General features: G+C 26.9%; 3 protein-coding genes across 3 annotated transcripts; 2 read left to right on the top strand and 1 right to left on the bottom strand.

The window, feature by feature from the left end:
* Positions 1 to 5,797: 5,797 nt before the first annotated feature.
* OCT59_008640 (uncharacterized protein) lies at positions 5,798 to 6,199 on the top strand (the record flags this gene model as incomplete). Its single annotated transcript, XM_066142648.1, has 1 exon — positions 5,798 to 6,199. The coding sequence occupies one exon, from the start codon at positions 5,798 to 5,800 to the stop codon at positions 6,197 to 6,199; it is 402 nt and encodes a 133-aa protein (XP_065999510.1).
* Positions 6,200 to 8,953: 2,754 nt separating this feature from the next.
* On the top strand, positions 8,954 to 9,273 carry OCT59_008639 (uncharacterized protein; the record flags this gene model as incomplete). The annotated part of the gene is made up of 2 exons (XM_066142646.1): positions 8,954 to 9,026; positions 9,101 to 9,273. The coding sequence occupies 2 exons, from the start codon at positions 8,954 to 8,956 to the stop codon at positions 9,271 to 9,273; spliced, it is 246 nt and encodes an 81-aa protein (XP_065999509.1).
* A 6,086-nt stretch (positions 9,274 to 15,359) lies between these two features.
* On the bottom strand, positions 15,360 to 16,389 carry OCT59_008638 (uncharacterized protein; the record flags this gene model as incomplete). The annotated part of the gene is made up of 6 exons (XM_066142645.1): positions 15,360 to 15,423; positions 15,499 to 15,544; positions 15,619 to 15,668; positions 15,741 to 15,807; positions 16,273 to 16,283; positions 16,364 to 16,389. 6 exons carry the CDS (start codon positions 16,387 to 16,389, stop codon positions 15,360 to 15,362), a joined length of 264 nt encoding a protein of 87 aa, XP_065999508.1.
* Between the last annotated feature and the right edge of the window lie 9,094 nt (positions 16,390 to 25,483).

Here is a 25,483-nt window from a genome sequence, read left to right as displayed (position 1 = left end):
CTTTGAAACTTAAAAAATTTTTTTTTCTTATTTTATAGGTTTCACCTTCTGATACTTGGGCCTTGTTAGGTGGTTAAACGCTTCAAAACTTTTTTTTAAAAAAGTTTTTTTAAACTTTTAATAATTTTCTTTTTTTTTATTTTGTAAGTTACGTCTTCTGATACTTGGTCTTTGTTAGGTAAGTTTCGAAGCTTTGCTTTCGCTTTGAAACTTTTAAAATATTTTTTTTTTAATTTCTTTCTTCTATTTTTAGGTTTCGGGTTTTGGATCATAGACTTTGGATGAGTAAGTTTTGAAGTGTAAGCTTCAAAACTTTTATTATTCAATATAAATATACTTTTTTAATAATATTTTTTTTGTTTATTTGTAGGTATTGGCGTTTTTGGGCTCTTATAGGTGAATTTTGAAGTAAACACTTTTTTTTTTAAATAGTTTTTTTAAAAAAATTATATGTTGATTTTTTTTTGTTTTGTAGATATCAACTTCGGTTTTGGGCTTTGATAGATGGTTTTGAAGCAAAAGCTTCGAGTCTTTTTTTAAATTTTTTTTTTATTTAATTAATTTATTTTCTTTTATTTGGTAGGTTTCGGCTTCAGTTCTTGGACTTTGGATAGGTAAGTTCATTTTGAACACGCTTCAAAACTTTATTTTTTTTAAAAAAAAAAATTATTTTTTTTCTATTTTGTAGGTTTCAGCTTCTATTCTTGAATGTTCGATAGGTAAGTTTCATTTCAAAACTTATTGTTTTTTTAAAAAAAATAAAAAAAAATAAATTATTTTTTAATTTTTTTCTTTAATTTACAGGGTTTCAGCTTCCTGGAATATGGGGTAAGTGTGTGGAGGTCAGTTTGTTTAATGTTTACTTTGAAGAAATGTACTAACATTTCATTATTTTGTAGGAAGTGAACCTTCCGAAGTATACTAATGCTTACTACCTATTAAAATATTATTCTAGATGCGATATTTCGGTATGGTTTTTTATTTTTTTTATTCTTTTAATATTTTTTATCTTCACAAACAGCTTCTAACGATTCTTTTTTACATTATTCGGTCTCCTTGGATGTGACAATTTGGTAAATTTCAACTTTTTATTCCTTTAATTGTTATTACATGCGCGTTTCAATTTTGCTAATTTTCCTTGAATTTTTTATATTTACGGTTGGTATTATTTTGATTTTACTCTTTGGATTTTTTATATTTGCGGTTGGTACTATTTTATTTGATTTCGTTTATTGATTTCGGTTAATTTCAATTTTACTAACAATTTTACTTGGTTATTTTTTATATTTTCGCGCGTTTCGATTTTACTATTCTTGGAATTTTTATATTTATGGTTGGGTTTAGATTTTGTCAATTTGCTTAGCGTTAGTGTTAGATTTTAGCCTTAGATTTTAGCCTTAGATTTTAGCGTTAGCTTGTATTTTTAGGTTAGAATACAAATTATGCAATTAAGTAATATCAAATTTGCGCAATTTATAATGTTATGTTATTAAAGTTGCAAATATTGCACATTTCAATAAAGTTACAATATATTATATAAAAATGTGCAAAATTTTGAACAATTAATTACACATTACTAAATATACAATCATTGTGCATTTTCAGGGTGCGCAAATCAATTTTTTTTATGCACAAAATTTTGCAACCTTTTTGTGCATTTACTGCGCATAAAAAATTTCCTGATGTCATCAATAGCTGCAAGAACGTTAATGTATACTAATTCAATAAAAAAAAGTTTCACAATGTTTTTTTGATAATTCATCAAATAACGCCGTGAGAATGTTTTTAATGTATAATTCAATAAAAAAAATGTTGCGAGCCATTTTTTTATTGAATTATATATTAAATAACGTTTTTGCTATGCTTTTAATGAATTATTGAAAAAAACATTGTGAACTTTTTTTTTATTGAATTATATATTAAAAACGTTCTCGCAATGTTATTTGATGAATTATCAAATTAAAAACCATCTAAAAAAAAATCTTTATCAAAAATATCCTATATGAATCTTAGAAAATCTCAAAAAAAAAAAATTTTTATTTAAAATATCCCATACGAACCCTAGAATCTCTCAAAAAAATGCTTTTCTGTCAAAGACATCCTCCCATATGAACTCTAAGAAAATCTCAAAAAAAATCTTTATCAAAAATATCCTATATGAATCTTAGAAAATCTCAAAAAAAAAAAATTTTTATTTAAAATATCCCATACGAACCCTAGAATCTCTCAAAAAAATGCTTTTCTGTCAAAGACATCCTCCCATATGAACTCTAAGAAAATCTCAAAAAAAAAATCTTTATCAAAAATATCCTATATGAATCTTAGAAAATCTCAAAAAAAAATTTTTTATTTAAAATATCCCATACGAACTCAAAAAAAAAACTCTTCTATCAAAGACATCCTCTCATATGAACTCTAAGAAAATCTCAAAAAAAAAAAAAAAAAAAATTTTTATTAAAAATATCCCATACGAACCCTACAAAAAGAAAATCTTTATTAAAAAGTCCCATACGAACTCTTCCCATACGAACTCAAAAAATCTCAAAAAAGATATTTTCTATCAAAGATATCCCATACGAACTCTTCCCATACGAAAAATTTTACAACCTGTATTTATGTATATGTATTGTTTTTATTGAATTATTTTTCTTTTGTTCATATACTGTTAACGTGATGTGATAAAATTTTTTATGTGATATATATTTGTGTAATGGCAAAATACCAGAAAATCGGTAAATTTCTAAGTTTGTAAAAAAAAAATTTCTTATTTTCTAAATCTGAACATCAAAAAACCAGTAGTTTGGTAAGACATTTTTGGTTAGTTAAAATTTCATATTAGGAAACATGATGAAGATTATTCAACACATGATGAAAAAATTTCATGTCACATGGTGAAAAACATCATAAAATATGATGAAAAATATGATCAACATGATGAAAAGTCGTCATGTCAACATGATGAAAAGTTATCATAAAACATGATGAAAAGTTATCATGAAACATGATGAAAAGTTATCATGAAACATGATGAAAAATCATCATAAAACATGATGAAAAGTTATCAACCTTTTGACTTAGTACGGCTTGCCATAATATGCACGAATAAATATGCTAAATATCAGTCTGTTGATTTTCTATTTTTGGGTTATCAATGCATTTTTATTTGATTGATTGATTAAATCAAAAAAAAATTTTGCAAATTTTTTTTTTTTACTTTTTTTAGATTGCTTTACTAAAAAAAAATTCCGGCCAACTTTCCATAGACGACAATTCAGAATATATTTAAACTATTTCTTTCCGGAATGACATGATTAAATGATGGTCGTACAAAGGTTTAATATAACAATTTTTTACCCTTCGGTTATATGTTATATCCCAAAGTTATTGCCTGAACAAGTATTATGAGTAAATAACTGTAAATTCTTAAAGGAGATAATATCAATGTAAATAACAAAAAGAATTTTTTCTTGAATTTTCTGTTTATTATACAATTTATATTCAGTTAAATGTTATTTTAAAATAATATTAAATAAAATATCTTATTGTGACTTCAGGAAAACTTAAGCTGGAGTAAAACTCGACTGCCTTTATCAACGATTATTTATCCAAAGAAAAAATCGTCGAAACTCAAATAACGATTTTTGCCTAAAGTCGTCTTAAAAAATCAAACTACAAATATTAGTCGTGGTTCAGCTTTATTTTTTTCAGGTGAAATGACAACCATAGAAGGAAAATTATATTTAGAATTACATAATCTTCCTTTTTTTGAAAGGTCGGGTATCCTCCAAGGCAAACTTTATGCCATGGTTAGAATCTAGATTTCCCAGCATCATCAGCATCACAAACGAGTAATGCACAACTCATTTACAACCAACAGAAGACCCGGAATCGATAAAATATAAACCTTTTCAACCAAGATGAAGAAATTGGCGTATATCGCCACCAATATGCTTGTCAAAGATCCAGATAATAAGGAAAAAGAAGCGAGTGAAGTGGTAACAAAAAAAAATTCCATTATAATTTGTATTTTATATTTTTTTTTAAAAAAAAAACAATTAGAAACACAAATCTATTTACTTTATTACAGGTGTCAGGTTTAGATCAGGCGCAGACATATCACGTGTTTCCATGTTACACAATTCAAATTATTCGTCACCAAATTTTTTGATTTTAATCAGCGTTAAATAATTTTTCTATCAAATGATATCTTGCGAATATTCTAAATAAAAAGGATACAAATGCTTTAAATTTTCGTTGAGCAGAAACTTAATAAGAGATTAATTTAAAAAAATTTTGCAAGTTAATAGTTACCCTTAGATACATTTCTAAATTAAAAAAAAAAAATTTTCTTTTAGAAAAGGCGAGGCGGTATATTATTCTTTAAGTTATTCTTTAAATTTTTAATAATTTTGTTTTTTTGAATCCTGATTAAATGAAAGTTATTGAATTTTAAAAGCTTGAATTTTTTTTTTAATAAAAAACAGAAGATTCCGAATTTGATTTGATGGTCATAAAGTCTTTATTAGTAAATTTTTAAATGAGATTATACATGTTTTAATGAGTGATTACTGTAGTACTTTTTTAATGCTAGTTTTTATTTATTATGAAAATAAATTACGTCCATATGTTCATATTTAAATTTACTTTATTTTATAAAAAGAGTTAATAAGTTAAATTACATGCAGTAAATAAATTCTTAATTTATTTAATTTATTTAAAAAGAAATGAATCATGAAACATTTAAAAGAAAATAATTTATTTTAAATGGTCAGAAATAGTATCAGTGAACCTAATACAGTATATTTTAAATAAACTTCTAGATAGAAAAATTTATTTTCGTTATTTATGAATGAAAATGATTAGAATAATGGTATCATATACCGACCGAGATTTATTTTAAAACTTTCGATATTGTTCACATAAATTCAACTTATCTTTATTGTAATTCAAAATAAAAAAATCGTTCAATATTTATTGATAATCTAAAAAGAAATTCCAAAATGTACGTTAACCGAAAGTCTGAAACAATCGTACAAGATTTCTACAGCCGAATTAACATAATAGAAATATTATAGAGATATGACGGATAATAATTTATATGATTATAATCGTTGTCTTCATTCTACAATAAAATACAGAGATTGTCAAACATAATGAAAAAAAAAATTTAATCAACTTCTAAATATATTCAATTGTTGAAGCTAAGAGAATTTTCTTTTGATTCTAAATTAGTTACTCTATTTCTCCAAGTTGCACAATTTTATTTTTATTTCTTACCCTATTTAGTAAGCTTTCTCAGCCACATGTAATCACACCATCATACAGTAAAAATGATCAATAGATTTTTAATACTCCGAAGCTGAAAAAAAAATTATATAGAGCGATGAAATTCCAAAAAAAATATTTTCAGCAAGACACAACATAGATAAATAAATTCATATAACAATTTTAAATTTTCACTCAACATATATTATCTTTATAGATATTTTGCATTTTTATCATTTATTCGCAAATAAAACATACATAGATATTCACAATATCGCATTATTTCTCAATACTTCATATAAGTTATAATATTTAACATACAGTATATAGACTACACGCATAGACTACACTTCATATTTTCAAAATGTCATCAACTTCAAACATTTTCACAAAATCAAATCTGGTTTATATACCATTATCAATAACGATCGCTCATATCTTAAATTTTATCATTAATTAATCGTCATCAACATGGCAAAAATCCCCCCCTGAATTACCTAATTCAGTTTATTCTTCAATATTTTTTGCTCCCATGTTATTATTTATATCACTTTCATTTGAACCAATTCAAACAAAGAAACGTTTTTACACATTATTATCTCTTGCACTTTTAACCATGTCAATTCCGATAATTTATCGTGGGAATAAAAATCCACTTCACAATGTTATTGTATCTATTGCTTCAACTAGTGGAATGAAAATGTTATTATTCTTAAAATTTAATAAGACGTACAATAATTCAAAGAATACAAAAGAATTTAAATCGTACCTTTGGTCATTTTTTAATTGGCGTTTTGATTCTTATATAATTCCTCCAAATTCGGAAAATTTAAAATCCTTGATTATTAAATCACCTACAAATCGTTATCGCGAAATGGTTAATGTTGGAATTTACATTTTCTACTTTCTTAATTTCAACCAAATGGGCTACTGAAATTCCGGAAAAAGTTTATCAAGTTCGTTTATTAGAGTTTTTTACAAAAGGAATTACTCCTATTATAATACCTTCAATTTTATATATCTTTTCATTTTTTTATAAACGTATATTTATGGATTCAATAAAATAAATTATGATGTCCCTGTTTTCATTATTACCATCGTTTGCCGTTTATTTTTTCATTCTATCTTTCTCGTATTTTGTTTGTTTGCGCTTTTTCTGGTTTCCACTTTAGGCATGGTTATGTTCAAGTCTTTTAAGTTACTTTACATAGATTAGCAAGAAGGGTTGCTCATTATTACCTTTAATAAAGTAGACGCGTGTGATGATCATTATGCGTGTTCAACCAATGAAAATCATGATCAGGTGTAACCCAAAAAATATGTTTATATTAAAACATCCCTTTCTTCACTTTCCTCACGCACTTTCCTCACTTTCCTTTTAGTTACGTTTCGCTAATATTTTAGGTCAAGGCAACTTCTTGAGAGTTCTACTTATTCAGCCTGCAACTTTCTTATGTGACAATATTATGGAACTAAATTTATCCTTTGTTTGTCTACAATTCCATATTGCAAAAACTGATGAAACGTCATTACTGTACTCTGTTATACAAAAAGACCTTTGAGCAGACTTTATAGTGATGTCGTGCGTTTACCTAGCCTTTACCCAACATTCCTGTTAGGTAGAGAGTTATCGCGGCAATTGGAATCGATATTTTTAGTCACAAGGCGGGATAGGCTCCGTCTTTAAAAATATTCATTGCAAACCTCTGGTAGCGCGTCATCAGGACTCTCTTTCAGGTGAACTCGTTACTAATAACAGCGGCATTACTGTACTCTGTTATACAAAAAGTCCTTTGAGCAGACTTTATAGTGATGTTCGTGCGTCTGCCTAGCCTTTACCCAACATTCCTGTTAGGCAGAGAGTTATCGCGGCAATTGGAATCGATATTTTTAGTCACAAGGCGGGATAGGCTCCGCTTTTAAAAATATCCATTGCAAACCTCTGGCAACGCGGTTATTAGAGTAGTCTAAAGGAGTTGTTTCATGCACAATATGTTGTCATTTTGCAAATAAAAAGAACCACCACTTGTACTCACGTCTTACTTATATGATTTGTAGTGTTCCAAGAATCGAATCTTTGAAAAGATTTTGCCAACATGTATGTGTGAAAAAATGTTTGGAAGTAGTGATTGAAATATACGATTCTATCAAAGAGAAAGAGGTATGCAGAGCCATTTAATTCAAGTCCAAGCATTAAGTTATTTTTTTGATTTTTCAGGTTTCTTATAAAATTCCAAACTAATTGTTTTTTCCATTACTATTATTGCTAACTACAAGACTTTCACAAACCAACTTCTGAATAGTTTATCCCACCCAGATCTACAAAATTCTCGCTTCCACTAACGTAGTGTTACCGGTTATGTCGGTAAATAAGAAGTTGTATAACTAGTGAGTTTAAATCGTAAATTTACACAATTACCAACGGGATTCTTACTCAATACTACCTATCCTGGTATTCCGGTATTGTTCGTTAAGAATCAACAAGGTAAATAACTACAAGATACGATTAATAATAATACGTGATGGTTATAAGACGAATCTTATAATAATACACAGAAACAACAAGTTAAATAAACTAAAATGTGATAATTTTATTAAATAATTATATAAACGTAGGGTTATGAGTTTACAACAAACGATGAAAAGTGATGAAAAACGTCAGGGAGAATAGAGGTATTTACTTAAGGGAATCCTAATATCTATCTTTTTCAACACGTTGGCAGACGGTCTATTTATATCTAATTTTATCTTACTGCCATCTCTTTTTCTGACATCAAGGGCGGAATCTAATCTATTGAAGTCTCATTGTCTATGTTTCATCGCGATGTATCATATTCCCTATAAAAAATATGTATACGGAAAGGATACGTTTTGTATACATTTTATGTACGTTTCTATAGATTCCGTATACAAATTCCGTATATTTAATAAGTAATTCATTTTTGAACATTTTTTTAAAAAACTAATGTATAAGAAATGTATACGGAAAAAATTAATCATGCGGAATGTATACGGAATTTTTAAACTTAATATTTTTAGAAGATAATTTTACAAAAATCCCGTATCATAACACGAGATCACATGATTGTTTATTGTTTTGTTATGATACGTTTTTTGTTTTTTTATATAAACCCTTACTTTGATGAGTTTGATCTTCCGATCTTCCTTTCTGTCTTTCTTTTCCTTTCTCTTTCTCTTGTCTTATTTTTGTTATTTTTTCTAAATTTTTCTTCTTTCTTCGTCACCCCTTTTAAAAATAATTTTTTTTTTCGTCACCCCTTTTAAAAATAATTTTTTTTTTCGTACCTCACTTTAAAAATTTTTTTTTTCGTCACTCTCCTTTGAAAAAAAATTTTTTCTTTTATTCCCACTCTTCTTTTTTTTAAAAAAAAATTTCTTCTTTCTATTTCTATTTCCTCTTTATAAAAAAATTTTTATTTTTCTAACTTTGACGTCCTCCCTTTAAAAAAAAATTTTTTTTTAACTTTCCTAACTTCGTTATTCCTCTTTTTAAAAAAATATTTTTTTTTGGATTTAATTTCATAGGCCAGCAGATTTTTTTTGTGAGAATATTCAGTTTCTTTTTTTTTTTTTTTGTAGATCAGTTTGGGAGTCCTTTTCTTTTTGTAGGATGATTCAGGATTTTTTTTTTTTTTTTAGGTCAGTTCAAATTTTTTTGTTTTTTTGTATGTTGGGTTCAGATTCTTTTCTTTTTGTAGGTTGTTTCAGTTTTGTTGCTTCAGAGTCTTCTTTTTTTGTAGGTCAGTTTTGGATTTATTTTGTTGTTTTGGTTTCTTTTTCATTAGACGCCTCATAATTCTTTTCTTTTATGTAGGTCAGACATTCTGGAGTTCTCTTTCTTTTTTTGTAGGAATGCTGACATTTGGTGACTTGGACGATTGCAGATGGGGGGTTTTGTTTCCAATCTTTTTTTCTGTTCTTTTAGGTTGTTTGACTACAAATGAACCTGAACTTATAGATAATTTAGGTTGCAATAGGTGGTTTTAATAAAGAGGGAATTTTCATAATGTATTTGTACTTTGTTTATTTTTTATTTTTTATTTAATTTAATAAAGTGAAATTAGATTTATGTAAATACAATTATAGTAAACTGTAATACAAATAGTAAATTCAGTGACCAAATCGTATAAATTTCGTGATAAAATCAGTGATCAAATCATGTAAATTCCATATAAATCCCGTGCAAATTCCGTATCCAAACCATATTTTTGGTGATACGGAATTGTGCATTTTTCCGTATCCTATTATGATACGTTATTTCTAAGGAAAAAAAATCGTATAAAAACTTTATAAAAAACGTATCCAATTTTTTTATAGGGATTATCTCAACACAATTGTATGTAAGCCACTTTTAATAAACACAAATGACAATTTTGGACGTTTAATTACTATTGAGCTAATTTCCCCACAATATCTTCTAATAAAATTGTATACATATAAATAATACAAATAAAGAAAGTAAATAATATAAATAATAATAATTAAATTGAATAAATATACTAATGATATATATGTAAATATATCATATAAAATCAATATCTTTAATATAGTTAACTGATATACACAAATCAGCAACTATGCATCGGCGTAAATCGACTCGTAATACCAAAAATCGACATTTCATCGGATCATCATACAATATCGGAAATCACATGCGCAAAAATTCGCGTAACAGTAGACAAGAGGAATATTCTAATATGAAACAACCCTAAAGTATAGATTCGCTTAAATTTTCTTTCCGACATACTGTTAAACATACTTTCAAATTGGCGAGGGTTTATTATAAGATTAATAAAAATTTTTCATTTCTTATATAAAAATATGAGAATTTTGTTACCTCCTCTCACATGACTCAAAAATAATATAAGCATGACATCAATAAATTTCTAATTTTATAAAAAAAAAATTAACAAAATAAAAATCTGAAATAATTTAGATGATTAAGTAAGTATATATTACTTTTAATAATTCAATTTATTATTATTGTATTAATATTCATATTTAATACTTATTAAAGTTATGACGCAATTAAATTCTATTATAACACAAATAAACTAGAAATGGGAAAGGTTATAAAAAAGTACCTATTTCAGAGCAAAATAGGAGAGTTTGGAACTTCGCAAGTAGATTTAAAATCCTTATTCGATCATGTAAGGTAATGGAAAGTTTATTGTTCAAATATTCATGTTCTTGATAAAATGTTATTATATTAAAATTAATTGTTATTATTGTATTAATATATGATAAATTATATTATTTATTAACATGTATTTTTGTACATAACCAATATTTGTCCCACCCTTTTACTGGCAAAAAATAACGGTCTTCCAGGATTGGCGTGATCATAAGGAGCTTGCATAAATTCTATGTTAAAAAAATTTGTGCAAATATTCTCAACTCATTTTAACATCATATTTTGATAGTCATTGTATTAAAAAATAATAAATGGACTGTACAAAAAAAAAAATTATTTACGCAAATAATTATAATGAGATTACATCTCAATACCAAATAAAAGCTTTCCCACGTATGCGATTTTACTATTTTAGTAGACAACAAAATTTGATGAGCCTCCTACTATAACATTCTAAATATGTAAGAAGTTATATGTGTCTTATTTCCTATTACACTTACTAAATTAAAAAGTTTCGGGAACTTTTGTACATAAAAGATGTATATTACCGTTAATATTCAGTAAATTATATATATTTGTTATATGTAAAATAAAACATCTAATTTTTTAAGCATTATCTTTGAAAATAAAGTTTGAAAAAAATTATATTTAAAGTTTACAAAAATCATATAAATATATGAATTAAAGTAAAAAACTGTAATAATATCAATTAAGAATTTCTATGAAAACTATACTATATAATATACAGAATATACAGACAAAAATCAAGCTTCTTTAGATCTCCATGACCTATTTTGCTAAACAATAAATTTAAACTAACTATAAATAAAAAAAGAATAAGATTAAATAATATTTATGTTTATAGGAGTATGTATTAAGACATTTATACCGTATTTTATGACATAATTTCTATGGAAAGCCGTCCTTGACAAAAGGTTGATGTCCAGACATCATGAAATATAATGTTTAGACATCATGATGGTATGTCTAGACATCATGTTTGATATATGTAGGATGATGTTTATACATTATTTAACATGATGTAAAAGACATCAACCGACACGATGTCTAGACATCATGCTGATCAAATTACCAAATATAGTATATTTATAAGTTACACAAAATAAAATTTACTATATTTGGTAACATGATGTCTAAGACATCATGTCAGTTAATGCTTGAGCATCATGTTGAATGATGTACAAACATTATTCTACATATATCAAACATGATGTCTAGACATTATCCAACATGATGTCTGGATATCAACCTTTTGTCAAGGACGGCTTTCCATAAATTTCGGAACAAAATTATCTAAATTAGGAAGTGGTGAGATTTTGAAATCGTATTTGAAAATTTGAATTTTTGAAATTTTTGAATTGCAAAAGGGAAAGATTTATATTACACGAATTTATAAAAAAAGGAATCTTAGTGATACAAATAATATAAGTAACTAGTCACATGATTTTATCCAATAGCTAATTTTAAAAAATTAAAAAAAATCTTTGATTTTTTTTCGAAATTTACAACTATGTTTCAAAACTTTTGAATTCTTTTATATTAAAAATCTCATAAATTCTATTGTCTTTTAATTTTTATCGAAATACTTTTAAAAAAAATCGATTTACCCAACAATCTGTGTCCGAAGTCATGTGTAAATCTGGCTACCGTGTGACGGCTGTGACGCTAGGGTGTTAATTACATATCATGTATTTTTCCTAAATACTTCGTAATCTTCAATTTCGAAACTATAATTTTTAATAATTCCATTTTCTTATTCTTTAAGACCACAAACTTTATCAAATATTCGAAGGCCATCAAACTCACTTTTATCATGCGCAGAATCATATATTGCATTTTTTCCGTTCTTAACTCTACTTGGAATAGTCGATGATGGATTTAGAGTAGATTGAAATGAGATCATTCATGACGTGTACTAAATGCAATCGCACATGACACAGAAATTATGTTGCCATATTAATTCTTAGCGTTAATTTTAAATATTCGTTAATTTTATTACAGAAACGCTTATTAGTCCAAAAATGTAATGAACTTTGGACTATATTTCTATACATAAACCTGGTATTATTAAATACTATGTATGACTAAATATACAATATTTCTTACATCAAGAATTACTCTTTTACGTCTCAAGTAATATCTAATTGCCATAAGTTATAATTTATAGTGGCACAGCTTGACCCAATTTTGGGCGGTGCAGGAAAACGTGGCAAACGTACTCTTGTGCTTCTACACTTCGCTTTCAAAAATCTTAACGGGTTTTCTAGCTTATAACCGGTCATTTAACTTTGATCAAAGCGAATTAAGAAAATTTTGGCCAAAATACTAAATTTTAACCGGTTTAAACAAATATTTAACTGGTAATTGATTAACAGCCTTAACTAGCCCTAACTTTTAATTAATAATTAATGGCTTTCAAATAATAATGTAATCATAAATAAAAAAAATATGATTCAAAATTTGATAGTACGTGTTATTGAAAAAAATTTCTTATATAAATGACCAAATTTATTACATAAAAATCAAAATCAAAAAAAAATTTTTGGAATAATGCATTTAAAATATTTGTTATTGGTCATTGCCTTTTTTATCTTTACTGTTGAAACAGATGGTAATAAATAAATATACAGTTTTTTTACTTAGTTTCTTTTTTTTTTCTTTTTAACATTAATTTTGATTATCAAATTATTCAAATATTAAAATCTTTTATAAATAATGTAGGGGGTATTATTGTAGATGAACGAGAAGGTAATTATTTCAACAAGGGTTAAATGTCTTTACTTGTGAAAAATGTATAACATTATTTTTTCTTGTGCAGTAAATAAACGCTCCGCAGATCCACGTAAACATAAACCAGCATAGTGGTTACTACGGTCATGACTGATTTTGTACTGTACATTAAATTTTTTATAAATTTAAATACGTTTGAATTTATTTTTGAAGCAAATATTAAATTATCCTTTTCGAAATATAATAAAGCCCTAACATTTATATTTTGATTCAATATTATACAATTTGACCCTAATTATTTTGTTATTTAATGCGTTTTTAAAAATTATTTAATTATTATATATAAATACGAAATTATATCTATAAAAAAAATTTCTTACAGTGTTTTTGCTTTCATCAAAAATTCATTCTATAATATGGTAAACGTAAATTTGACTTATTTTAGGTTAATTATACGTTAATAATTTCAGATTTTTAAAATTTATTTTATGGAATTTAACCTATTTTATTTTTAATAATTTTCTTTGGTTTGGTATTTCTGATTTATTTTTTAACTTTAATTTTAGAATTTTTTTAGAATTTTAAAAAAATATATAGTATTATGTAAAATCCATTATCTATATACCGCACAATCTCTCGCTTTCATGAAAGAATATGAAAATGAGAATAAAGAAAGTGAAGAGGAGAAAAAGAAAATTATTCTCTTAATACTGTGACTTGAAATCGACTTAGTCAATCGTGCATTCAAATTAGCAATATCACTGTAATTACTGCGGTTATCATACTTTTTAATAAAAACATAAATGTTTTTGGACTTTATATTCCAAATTTTTCGAGTATGACGTCTTAGCACGTGCTTTGCATTTCATATGAGAAAGATAGCATATTCACGCCAAAGTAAAAATCAAGTTCTACTAAAATATATGTGAAATATTTACTCAATTATCTAAACGTGATAACAATGAATTCTAATTAAAATATAAAGTGAATTTCAGTTTGACTAGATTACTAGTATAGTTAATGTAATATTTGAGTTTTTACGATACTGATAATAAGCTTGTAAGGTAATTATTGTTCTTGAGATTTTCTGCATTATATCTTTATATAATTTACTAGGGGATATTAAGAAATGATAACAATGATAACATTAAAATGATAGAATAAAAAAAAAAATAAATAAATATAAATAGATCTCTTAAGTAATTATTTTAACAATTTGCCACTGATAAAAGAATAACATTATGAATTTTTATTATATTTAATTTTTAATTTTTTGAATATCACATTTTAATAAAAAGAATCCGATAGACGTAAAAAACTCCGGCTACGTGTTATATGGTACCACTGCTTCGAATTACTTCGAATTATCCAGCCCATTCTAAAAACCTTTCAAAAGCTGTATCTTCATTTTATATTTTTCTTGTCTTACTTTCCGTTTCAAAAATTAACATACGCCATAATTTCTTTCTTTACAAATAGCTCGGATTCCTCATCTAAAGTCTGTATATGAATCAAAGAATATAAAAAATCAATGATTTGGCTTATTAATTACTCTTTGATATTTAGTGCAAATAGTAATCAACATACCATAATCATTTCTTTGATTAAGTCTTCAGCTGGCTTTTTATTACTACATAAATGATCAATAACAAAAGAGAATAATTCATCTTCTTATACGCCGAGATATTCAACAATTTTTTTTACTTACAAATGGCTGTAACTTTTTGCTAAGAACATTCTGTTGTGAAATAATTATTATTTATGTTAATAAAAACAAAGATTTTTTAAAAAAAGGAAGAAATTTTTGAACCACATATGAAACTTACCTCATCTAATTCCTCCTATTTAACATTCCGTTGATATAGTTGCCACCAATTCTTTAACTAATTTTCTTTTTCCTTTCTTCGGTTTTGTTTTCATCGTCCTCATCATCACTATATTTCAAAGTCGACGTTTACGTTTGATTCATCGTCAAATTCCTCATCTTCAGCTAGAGCCATTAATGCCGCGCGACGTTTTGATGCAAGATTAAGAGAGTTAGTAGTTTTGGTTTAACGCTATTATTTTGTGAAGCACCAATTGTGGCAAGCGTTAAAATTTCCTTTTCATTATTTAATTCCGCTTCCATAGCTTCTCGAGTGTCTGTAATCGATGTTGCTCAAGCTCAATTTCTTGCTGTTCTCGCAACCTATGCCTCATCTATAGCCAATTCACGTGCTCTGAACTGTTGTCGATGGAACCACCAACGAAATCTACATAATTATAAAAAAAGTTAAAATTCATAATTTCTCCGTTAAATTGATTACAAGATGAAATGTAGAATAAACCTCCTGTATTTGTAATCTTGACCGCTATCAGCTTCAATGTCATCGCCTAAACTTTCTCGTCCATTATTTGCCGATCTCGAATTTGTTTTTCTCTAACATCTAAATCTCGTTCTGCTTCACGTTCACGATTTGTTGCCATTGTTTCTTCTCTATGTTGCCATCTTCTTTCTCTAATATAAGATAATTATTATTAAAATCAGTATATAAAATCCAAAAACAAAATATTAAATAATTTAATATACCCCTTTAAAAGCAATTTCCATTTCAGTTTTTCTTTTAGCTTGTCTGCGTTGTTCCTCTTCTTTATCTCTAAAATATAAGATTTGCGTCTTGATTCTCTTGCAGCAACAAAATTTACTGGTTGATGATAATGTCCATATTACTGATCTCGATCTCTATAGCGTTAGCGATCCCGCTCTCTCTCTCACACGTTCCTTCTCTCTATTTTCCCTTCCATGTGAACGTTCTCTTTCTTTTTCAGCTTTAGCTCTACGATTTGCTCGTTCTTCCTCTTCTCTCTAACGCTCTCGCAGCACGTTCTCGAAAGAATACTATTTCTCGGTAAATAACGAAGATCCTTTTGATCTGGAGGAAGATCAGCCGGTAAATCTGTGTCATCATCCTTTTCTCCATGTTCTGTTTATTTCTGTAGCTGGTGATGTTCGATGAGCTAGTTTATTTTCATGCTGTGAACTTATTGAAGGTTGTAGATCTCTTCTATCCTGTGGCTTAGTCATGTCTTCAACAACGTGATAACAAGGCATTTTATCTAACTCTGCATCATGCTGAAAGACAATAATTGACATCAATTATGATAGTAAAAAAAAAAGAAAGAAAAAAATTATTTCTATAGTTTAATACAGACCACCGTTCCCGGTCTTGAAGCCTCATATTGAGCAATATATCATTTTCTTGTAGTTTCATCGGCTTTAACCTATAATTGTGTGGATAAAATGGTATTTAGTAGATGAAAAATTAGGATCAAAAGTAAATCAAGAAGTTGATTACTTACTATTAACTTTTTTATCATCATCCGAACCTTCACCACCAAGTACACGCAAAACACGTAGTACACTGTCTATCAGCATCAGCATATTCCGCAAATTCAAAAACCTTTGGATTTCCGGATTGTTCTTTAACTCGTTTCGAAGATTTTAATGTACCACAAGTCTTTGCAATCGCCAGATAAGTAAATCAAAAAAAAAAACAAAAATAAATTGTCAGCTAAAGTATTTGATAAAATCACACCGGAAGATGTTCATGAGTGCGCCCAATAAGCGCATTAAAGCTTTCAAGACTAAGATAAATTCGAAAGCTACCTGAGAAAAAAAATTTTAGCATCCAAAATAATATGCGTTTTAGGTAGTAAGAAAATTATACAAAAGTTTTTTCTTAATCGCACCTCCAAATATTTACGCCTTCTTTTAAAGCTCCAGGGTTCATAAAAATCCAATTTGATAATATAGCGTTCATTAAAATCTTCATCCCTTCGATTGGAAAATCATCGTCAACTTGTTGACAAGTATCGATATATCATATATAGCATTCATTTGCCCACCATAAAATTAAATAATTGATCACTACCTTGAGAATTTTTTCCATCTAATCATCAGTTACTCCCGGTGATATCTCTCCAATGAAAAGAGTTGTCAATTTTGCCATTGGTGATATACCGCCCAAAGGTATACCATAACCTGGTCTAGATAAGCTGTGCGTTGTGTGGGAGTACCAGAAGTATAGCCACCCCGCGAGGTTTGTCCATTAAATTAGATTATATCAAATAATTAAATTAAGAGGTTGTTTAAATATTATCTATAATGGTATTAATTTTTTACTATCCTTAATTCTTATTATATAATTTTAGGTAAGAGGACCGCCTGGTGAAGTAAAAGGTGGTCGTTCGTAAGGTCGATATTGAGCTGTGAAATAACAGTAAGTAAAATGTTTTAAATATAAATTTTTTTTTGAAAATTATTCTCGTATAAAATTATCTCTTCATCATCAGAATCTCTATTTTTATCCTTTGTTGTATAACTAACTCTTTTACGTTTATCCAATTACTGATACCTTGTGATTTCTCGAAATCTACTACTGCGTCACATCTCAGTTTCCATATTTTGTTGTAAACAAGCGTCATATTTATAGATCACTGATCATCAACAACCTTGTATCTTCAACCTTACAATGTTTGTACTTCCAAATTTTAAAATTAATTATTCCATGCGTAATCTCATATAATAAATTTTCCAACGGAAACAATCTTGATTTTAGCGTGATCAAATCATAATATTGCCTCCGTTCATCCCCATTTTCTATAAAGACGTTAACTGCTTCTTTCCATAGATCAAATAAAACACATGTTTCCACTTCTTCATTGCATCTTACACATTTATTTGATGAAACCTCATAAACTCTCCTTTGATACAAAACATCGTAAGTTGGTCGATTGAATGAAATTTTTAATTCTAAAAGCTCTAGTTTGAGGATCCATCGCACTAGTTGATGAATTTATTACTTTAATATCGTTACGAATTAGCATAAACGAAATTGGCCAATTAATATCGAAACTTATGTTAATAACAATTAATTGTTCTAATTGCTTTAATAGCATCATTTCTGCCTTCAGTTATTGTTAAGATAACTAACGAAGATCTTTGGCCCATTTTCTATAGTAACCTTCAATAATAAAATTATTCCAACGCAGATTATAATATATTACTCCAGATAATTCCAATGTCTAACATCGAAGATGCATTGTTCATAAGTTCCTTTTTCACTCCTTCAATTTTCACATTAAAATCTGATATATCTTAGAATTCATCATGACTCCAAATAACTTGTAATTTTTTTCCGATATTATTTGATATAAAAACTTTAATAAAGTATAGTTTTGTAATCTATTTCTCCTATTACTTGTCTCATTCTTAAATTTTTCTAATTCTATAATAAATTTTTTATTATTAATTTCGATGTTGACGTACTTATCATCTAGCAATAATCCTATAGTGATAATTAATGTGATTAAAATTCTTTTCATTTCGTTAATACTAAATTTTAAATTTGTATTAAAAATTTTCTTATATATCGTCGTAATTCTAAATTCAACGTTCCCCATTGTTTGTCTGTTTCCTTCTATATTGTTATTATATTTAAATATGTTTAAATATAATATAAATGAAGAAAACAGGACGGGAACTCTACCATAATGTCCCATTAAGTTATATTTTTAAATCTTTATATAAGATTTCCGTTGAGTAACGTAGTACAAGTTTTAATTAGTCCATATTATTAATAATCACGTGATTAAATGTAACTTCAAAAGTTTACTTTTTTTTGTGTCCGTACAACATATTTAAACATGGTTAGCATTTAGTAAATATATAAGAATCGATAATTTGTGAAAATCATATCATTAAAATTGATTCATCCGCAAATTTAATAATTTGACGTGCTTTCTCATCTATTTTAAAAGAATAGGGAATAAACTAAATTTCATAATGAAATATTTAATATAATTTCCTTGTATCATTTCTTCAATTACTGGCGTGGGGTTTTCGAATTTTTCTTCTCTCATTTTTTTATTCCAAACTGAAAAAATAGTCCCTAAAAGAGATAGAAATTGCATCAAAATTGTATGTCTTTTTTTAAAAGTAAAATATGATAAAATAAGAATACTTCACATACCATTTAACTTTGGATTATAAATACATTTAAAATATGATGACATCAATTGGTGACCACCAATGATCAGGAACTTCAATTTCCTGATAGAGAGTATTAAATACTGTAAATAAATTTAATATCCTAAAACAAAAGAAATTGTCTAAGCAAAGAAAATAAATTTTTTTAAATTAAATTTAAAATTTGCGTTTTACGCACTCCAGCTTTAGTGGCACTGTAAACACCGGACGTATTGCAGTGATTGAAGCCGTGTTAATTATAATACCACCTTGCGGATTATTTTGTTTTAAATACTATGATTGGAATGCAAGTTTCGTTCCTATAATAAAAGAAATCGTTATAATTATCTAATTGTTTCAGGGATAAATAATTGAATTTTTTTACCGTAAATTACACCAATAAGATTGATTTCTATAAGTTTTCTAAAGTGTGTTGGTTCTTCTAGTGAATCTTTCAACATTCCATTTTCAATATCCGTAATAGCAGCATTATTAATTACGATTTTAAAATAAAGTAGATAAAGTTAAATTCATTAAAAACTTTTTTTATTCACAATAAATAAAGATTTCTTATAAATCAGCATAAACTTACATCAATTTGTCCAAATGTTTGTTAGTTTTATCAAATAAGCTTATTAGTTCATTCCACTTGCTTACATCCGTCGGTTTTATGAAAAATCGCAATAATTTCTGAATTACTAATAAAAAAAAGATATTATTAATTACTGATAAATAGATATGATATGACTTTTTTTTTCTTACTTTACGTTAAGTTCGTTGGCAATTTTCTCGCTGGCGTCTTCATTAACATCAGCGATAACATTTTCCTCTAAAAATAAGTTTCATGATTTATAATTATAATTTTGTAGAATCGAAATTTATAATAAAAGTAAGCATATTACATTTACCCTTCATCGCTCGACTAAACGTGTCGCAATTGCTAAATAGTTTATCAGATAGATATATAACAAGATAAAAAAAATAAAAAAAAAGGATTATGAATCTCATCATGTTTTTATAAAGAATACATACGACCAATTCCCGAGGACGTACCTGAATTAACCAAACTTCTTAATAAATTTAAAAATGTTATGAAAATTATATAGGGATCACAATTTTGGAATAAATTAAATAAATTACCAGTAAATAATAGCAACTTTCAGTTTCCTTTGACTTGTTGAGTAGTCATTACGAAAAAAAATAGGAAAAAAAATATTATCGCAATGATATAATTCCGATGTTTGTTTATTTGTTCCTTTTAAAGTTCGCAGGTTCATGCACAAAAAAATTACAAAATTGGGCAAGATTTTGTTTTATGATACTTGAATTGTGCACCCTCAAAACGCGCATTAATGAAATAATAAATTGTAAAATTTTGTTTACAATGTATTTTACATTTTTAAACACTATATTATACATTTTTATATATTGTATTGTACGATTTTAAGTATTATATTACATATTTTGATCGGATACCATACATTGTATTTTTAAGTACATTGTATTAAAACATTAAACTATACGAAATTCTCTTTTCCACTACGTCGATTTTACTATTTTTAGTAGACGACAAAATTTGATGAACATTCTTGGAACTTTTATACATAAAAGATGCTTAATATTCAGTAAATTATATTTATTATATGTAAAATAAAACATCTAATTTTTAAGTATTATCTTGAAAATAAAGTTTGAAAAAATTATATTTTAAATATCAATTATGAAAATTATACTGTATCAGATATAATATAAAGTTCTTATTGGAGATGCAGACAAAAATAAATCAAGCTTCTTAGATCCCCATAACCGTATTTAATATTACTAGGTATTATAAATATTGATAAAAATATGAATATATTTTTGTGTCTAGAATTAAAAATTGGATGGAAAAAAATATATCTTCGCAAGTCAATATATACATTTCGTACTATCTCAAATAGATTCTATCACTCGAGGCTCTCTCATATCGCCGTGATTTTATCATCTAAGCAAGAAGTTATCAAGAAATTTCTCACAATCAGAGTAATACAAATATAGTAAGTAACTAGTCACAAGATTTTATTCAATAATAAATTTTTAAATAAAAAAAAAATCTGATTACTAGTATATTTCATTTTACTACTATATAATTATAATATTGTAAATAATTGTTGAACTATATTTTCTAACCTTTTTTTTCTCTGAGGAATATTAATAGATTCGTGACATAACCTTTCCATGCTATATATGAGATTTATGCAACAAAATATAATAGAAATCGACAACGTATTATGGAATGATTTTAACCTAATATTGAAATGCCTTACCTTATACTTTATAATTTTGGTAATTCGCGAGAGATGGAAAGATTTTCATTAGATCGCGTAACACAAAAATATTGGCGGTACGACGGTACGTCGGTACGTTATAATTATTTTAAAAGAAAAAATTAAATAAATAGATCATCCAACTGAATAAAATTATAATTTCTTCACTAAGATCACAACGAATAAAAGACACAACGCTAGAATCACACAACAACTACAGTACATTAACCAAAGTATTCTGGGAAGCAGTAAAATGGTATTTTAAGACACTACATTACATATTTATATGAAAATACTCCTATAAAGTTTATCTATTTCGTATTATGGGATTTTTTTATAAAATTTATCTTAGACGCTATTTAAGTGAAATTTATATAAGAAACTATACTTGGGGTGAACAAATCTAAGATTCTTTATCAACTTAGATTATCTACCCTGCATAAAACTTTTTTAAATTTTTATAAAAACAATAAAAGACGAACGTGTCAACTTTTCAATAGTCGCAAAGAAACTTGAGATTTTGTGTCGTTGATCTCGTATTACATGACTTTTTGATAATTGAAACTAAAGACGTATGCTGGGTATAAATCATTTAAAGTATTGAAACCGATCATTGTTTTTTTGGATTTAACATAGTTTCTCTAGTTAAACTCCATCATATCCTATATCCTGCATATTATCAATAATAATAATAATATTTGAGATAATATTTATATAATCCTTAATTAAAATATATTTGACTATGTTACAGAATACACTTTGAAAAATTCTGACAGTATTAAATTTTAATAAACAGACGCTGTCAGCGTTATTGATGACTATATTTCACGTCATTTTTTAGTGGTCAGAAACACTATTGCTTTTCTATAATTTTAAATATTTTAATGATATTCGGAATTTTTTTCGGTCACAATCGCGTGAAGATTGATATTCCGTCGGAATAGATCTAAAGCACTTTTCACTATATGTAATATCATTAATTACCGCTCCCTTATTATTTATAACTATAAAATTCGTAGTAATCTCCCTAAGGATGGGCGTTAATTAACCGTTAATTATGTTATTTATAATTAGTTTAAAATGGTTAATTAACCGTTACTTTAAATTAACCAATAAAAATGCAGAATTTAAGTCATGTGATTTAATTATAATTTGATAATTATTGGTAAAAAATGGTATAGATAATTTATGTTAATTTATGTTTTGTATAACTTGATAATCTTTTTTTTATGATTTTTTTTTCTTTAAAAAAAATTCTTGCAATTATGGGAAAAAGAAAGAAAAAGTTTGGAAGCATTAGAAAATTACTGAAACAGAAAGTAATAATAAAAAACATCCTTCTATAACTTGTAATTATTGCTCCAAAACTTTTGAAAATAATGAAAATACTAATTCTTATAATAGTAAAAGTAATTATAATAGTGATAGTGATAATAGTACTATACTTGAATTTGAGTCAAATGTAATAAGTTTAGATGATGAAGAATAAATAAAACATATAAGATTTATTATAATTATTTTAATAAATAAATAAATTTTATTGTTTTATTTTATTATTTATAAAAAATCAATATATTAGTTAACTATAGGTTAATTAACCGTTAATTAACCGTTAATTAACCAGTTAATTAACCAAATTTATAATTAACCATTATTTTCCCATCCCTAAATCTCCCGTTTGGAAAAAGTGAAATCTTTAATATTTGAATAAGTTAAAGGGATATGATGACTTTTCTTTGTTCTATGATGATTACATTTAATTTTAATACTAAAGTATTTATAATATTAGAAATATTTAAGTGAAGATGCTACTGTATTACTACTGTATTACGCCTACAGTATATAACTGAATTCAATATAAAGAACGGTCAAATTTCCAATTTCATTTCAGATTCTTTAAAAATTACATTATCGTTAACATTAACTGTTAAGTATATTCATATTATAATGGTATGATAGTTAACTCAAATATTAAAAAACATTTTAAAGCTTCTTATCGCGTTTACCTAGTTTGAACCGACGGAATGTTTCTAGAAAAAAATCTTTAAATGTCTCGAATCTCGAGAACAGTGCGAGAACCTATATAATATTAATTCGTAATCCGCCTGATAAGCGGTAATCGACATATAGTATATACATTTTAAACGTTTTTCAGAATCCTTCTAATCTTACTTATTAAACTTCTTCTAAAGTAATACTAAAGCAATGTCAAAGCAAAAAGAATACTCAGTTTCACTTATTTCTGCAGGAGAATTTATAGACAACTTGCATTATGGACCACTCAAATCCAAGAACACATACAATCCGATTTTCATACTGAATTGGAAGAGTTGAAAGGGTATTTGTTGTATTATTTAGTTTTTGTGTAGGCTATTATATTTTGATCTGATTTCTACTGGGATATTTTTTTTATAGGTTTGATTTTTATTTCTTATAGGTACGTTTTAGGATTTTATTTTGCAGACATCTTTTCGGTTCAGAATTTCTTTTTTTGTAGGTTTCTTTCTTTCGAATTTTTTTTTTATTCTGTAGAATTCTTCATTCTGCTCGGACTTGATTTTTTTTCTCTTTTTTTTGTAGGTAGCCTCGGTCCTTGGATTTTTCTTTTGTAGGTTCCTTTGATTCGAGCCTTTGAACCTTTCTTTTTGGTCCCGAGGGCTCGATGGTAAAGTATACAATTCAATCATAAGCCAGGTGTAGGCTCGACTCCTGCTTGGAGAACTTTGATCGTTTGTTGCTCCGACTTTAATTAGAACTTGGGCTTTTGGTTTTCTTTTGTAGTACTTCGATCCGAACTTGGGCTTTGGATTTTCTTTAAATTTCTTTTTTTATTTTAACGAAACGTTAACTAACGTTTCGTTTTCTTTCTTTTTTTTTCTAGACGGTCAGGCCCTAAAGGCTAGAACGCGAAGAGTTCGGTAGGGGTTTCGGCAAACTTTTATTACTTTTATTAAATCTTGCAATGAAACATTTTTTTAACATTTCGTTTTTTGTCTTGTAGGTAGTAGGTACTCCAATTTCTTTTCGGTTTCAATTTATGGACAGAATAGATGATTTTCGATCGAAATGAAACTCTATTTGATTTTGTTATTAACATTTCACAATTTTTTTGTAGATTATTTGGCTGGTAAATGAAACTCAATATTAAAATTTTTTTGTAGATCTTTCGGCTTAGTTTGTGTTTAGACGGATTCGAATTTTGGAAATTATAGGTTTTGAAGTGAAGTCTTCGAAACTTTTTACTAACGTTTCTTTTTTTTTTGGGTCTTGGTGTCGATCTAGGGGTTTGAGTTCGGTAAGAACGTTGCGAAACAATTTTTTGGGGGGTTTTTTTTTGCCATTAGAAACATTTTTTAACGTTTCTTTTCTTTTCATGGACACTAGCCTAGCCTTAGAAATGACCTGCTGGTAAGTCCATTGGGAAGGGTTTTTTTGACATTGGCTTGAAGAAACGTACTAACGTTTCTTTTTTCTTTATTTTTTTCCTTCACCGTTCTCAACCTTCTCTCTCGCGCTTCCCACCTTACCCTTCTCACCTTTCCTCTCACTCTTCTTTCTCTCTTTCCCTTTACCCCTTCCTCTCTCTCTCTTGTTTTCCCCGACCTTTCTTCTCTTACTTTTGTAGGGCGGAATTTCTTCATAAGTTTATTTATTATTATTAATTTTGGTTTTTTAATTTTTTTTTTATTAATCTTTTATTTTGTACAGTTATCGACAGATTTGCACTTCCTAGATCGTATTGGTAGGTTTTGTAGCGTTTCACTTCGAAAATTTTTTAAAGTTTTTTTTTTATATTACTATTCAGTTTAATTTTTTTTATTAATTTGTTTTTAACATTTTTGTAGGTTTCTGCTTCATTGAACTTACTAGATCTTGGATGATAAGTAAGTTAAGAAACGGTTCGGGTTGAAACTTTTTTTCAAAGTTTTTTTTTTAACACCTCTTTTCTATTTTGTAGATATATTTTTCATTTTTAGGTCGGACTTGAACGAATTTGAC

This window comes from Rhizophagus irregularis, chromosome 16, assembly GCF_026210795.1.
Source record: "Rhizophagus irregularis chromosome 16, complete sequence".
In the NCBI taxonomy this organism is placed as follows: domain Eukaryota; kingdom Fungi; phylum Glomeromycota; class Glomeromycetes; order Glomerales; family Glomeraceae; genus Rhizophagus; species Rhizophagus irregularis.
This window is presented reverse-complemented; position numbering and strand designations above follow the sequence as displayed.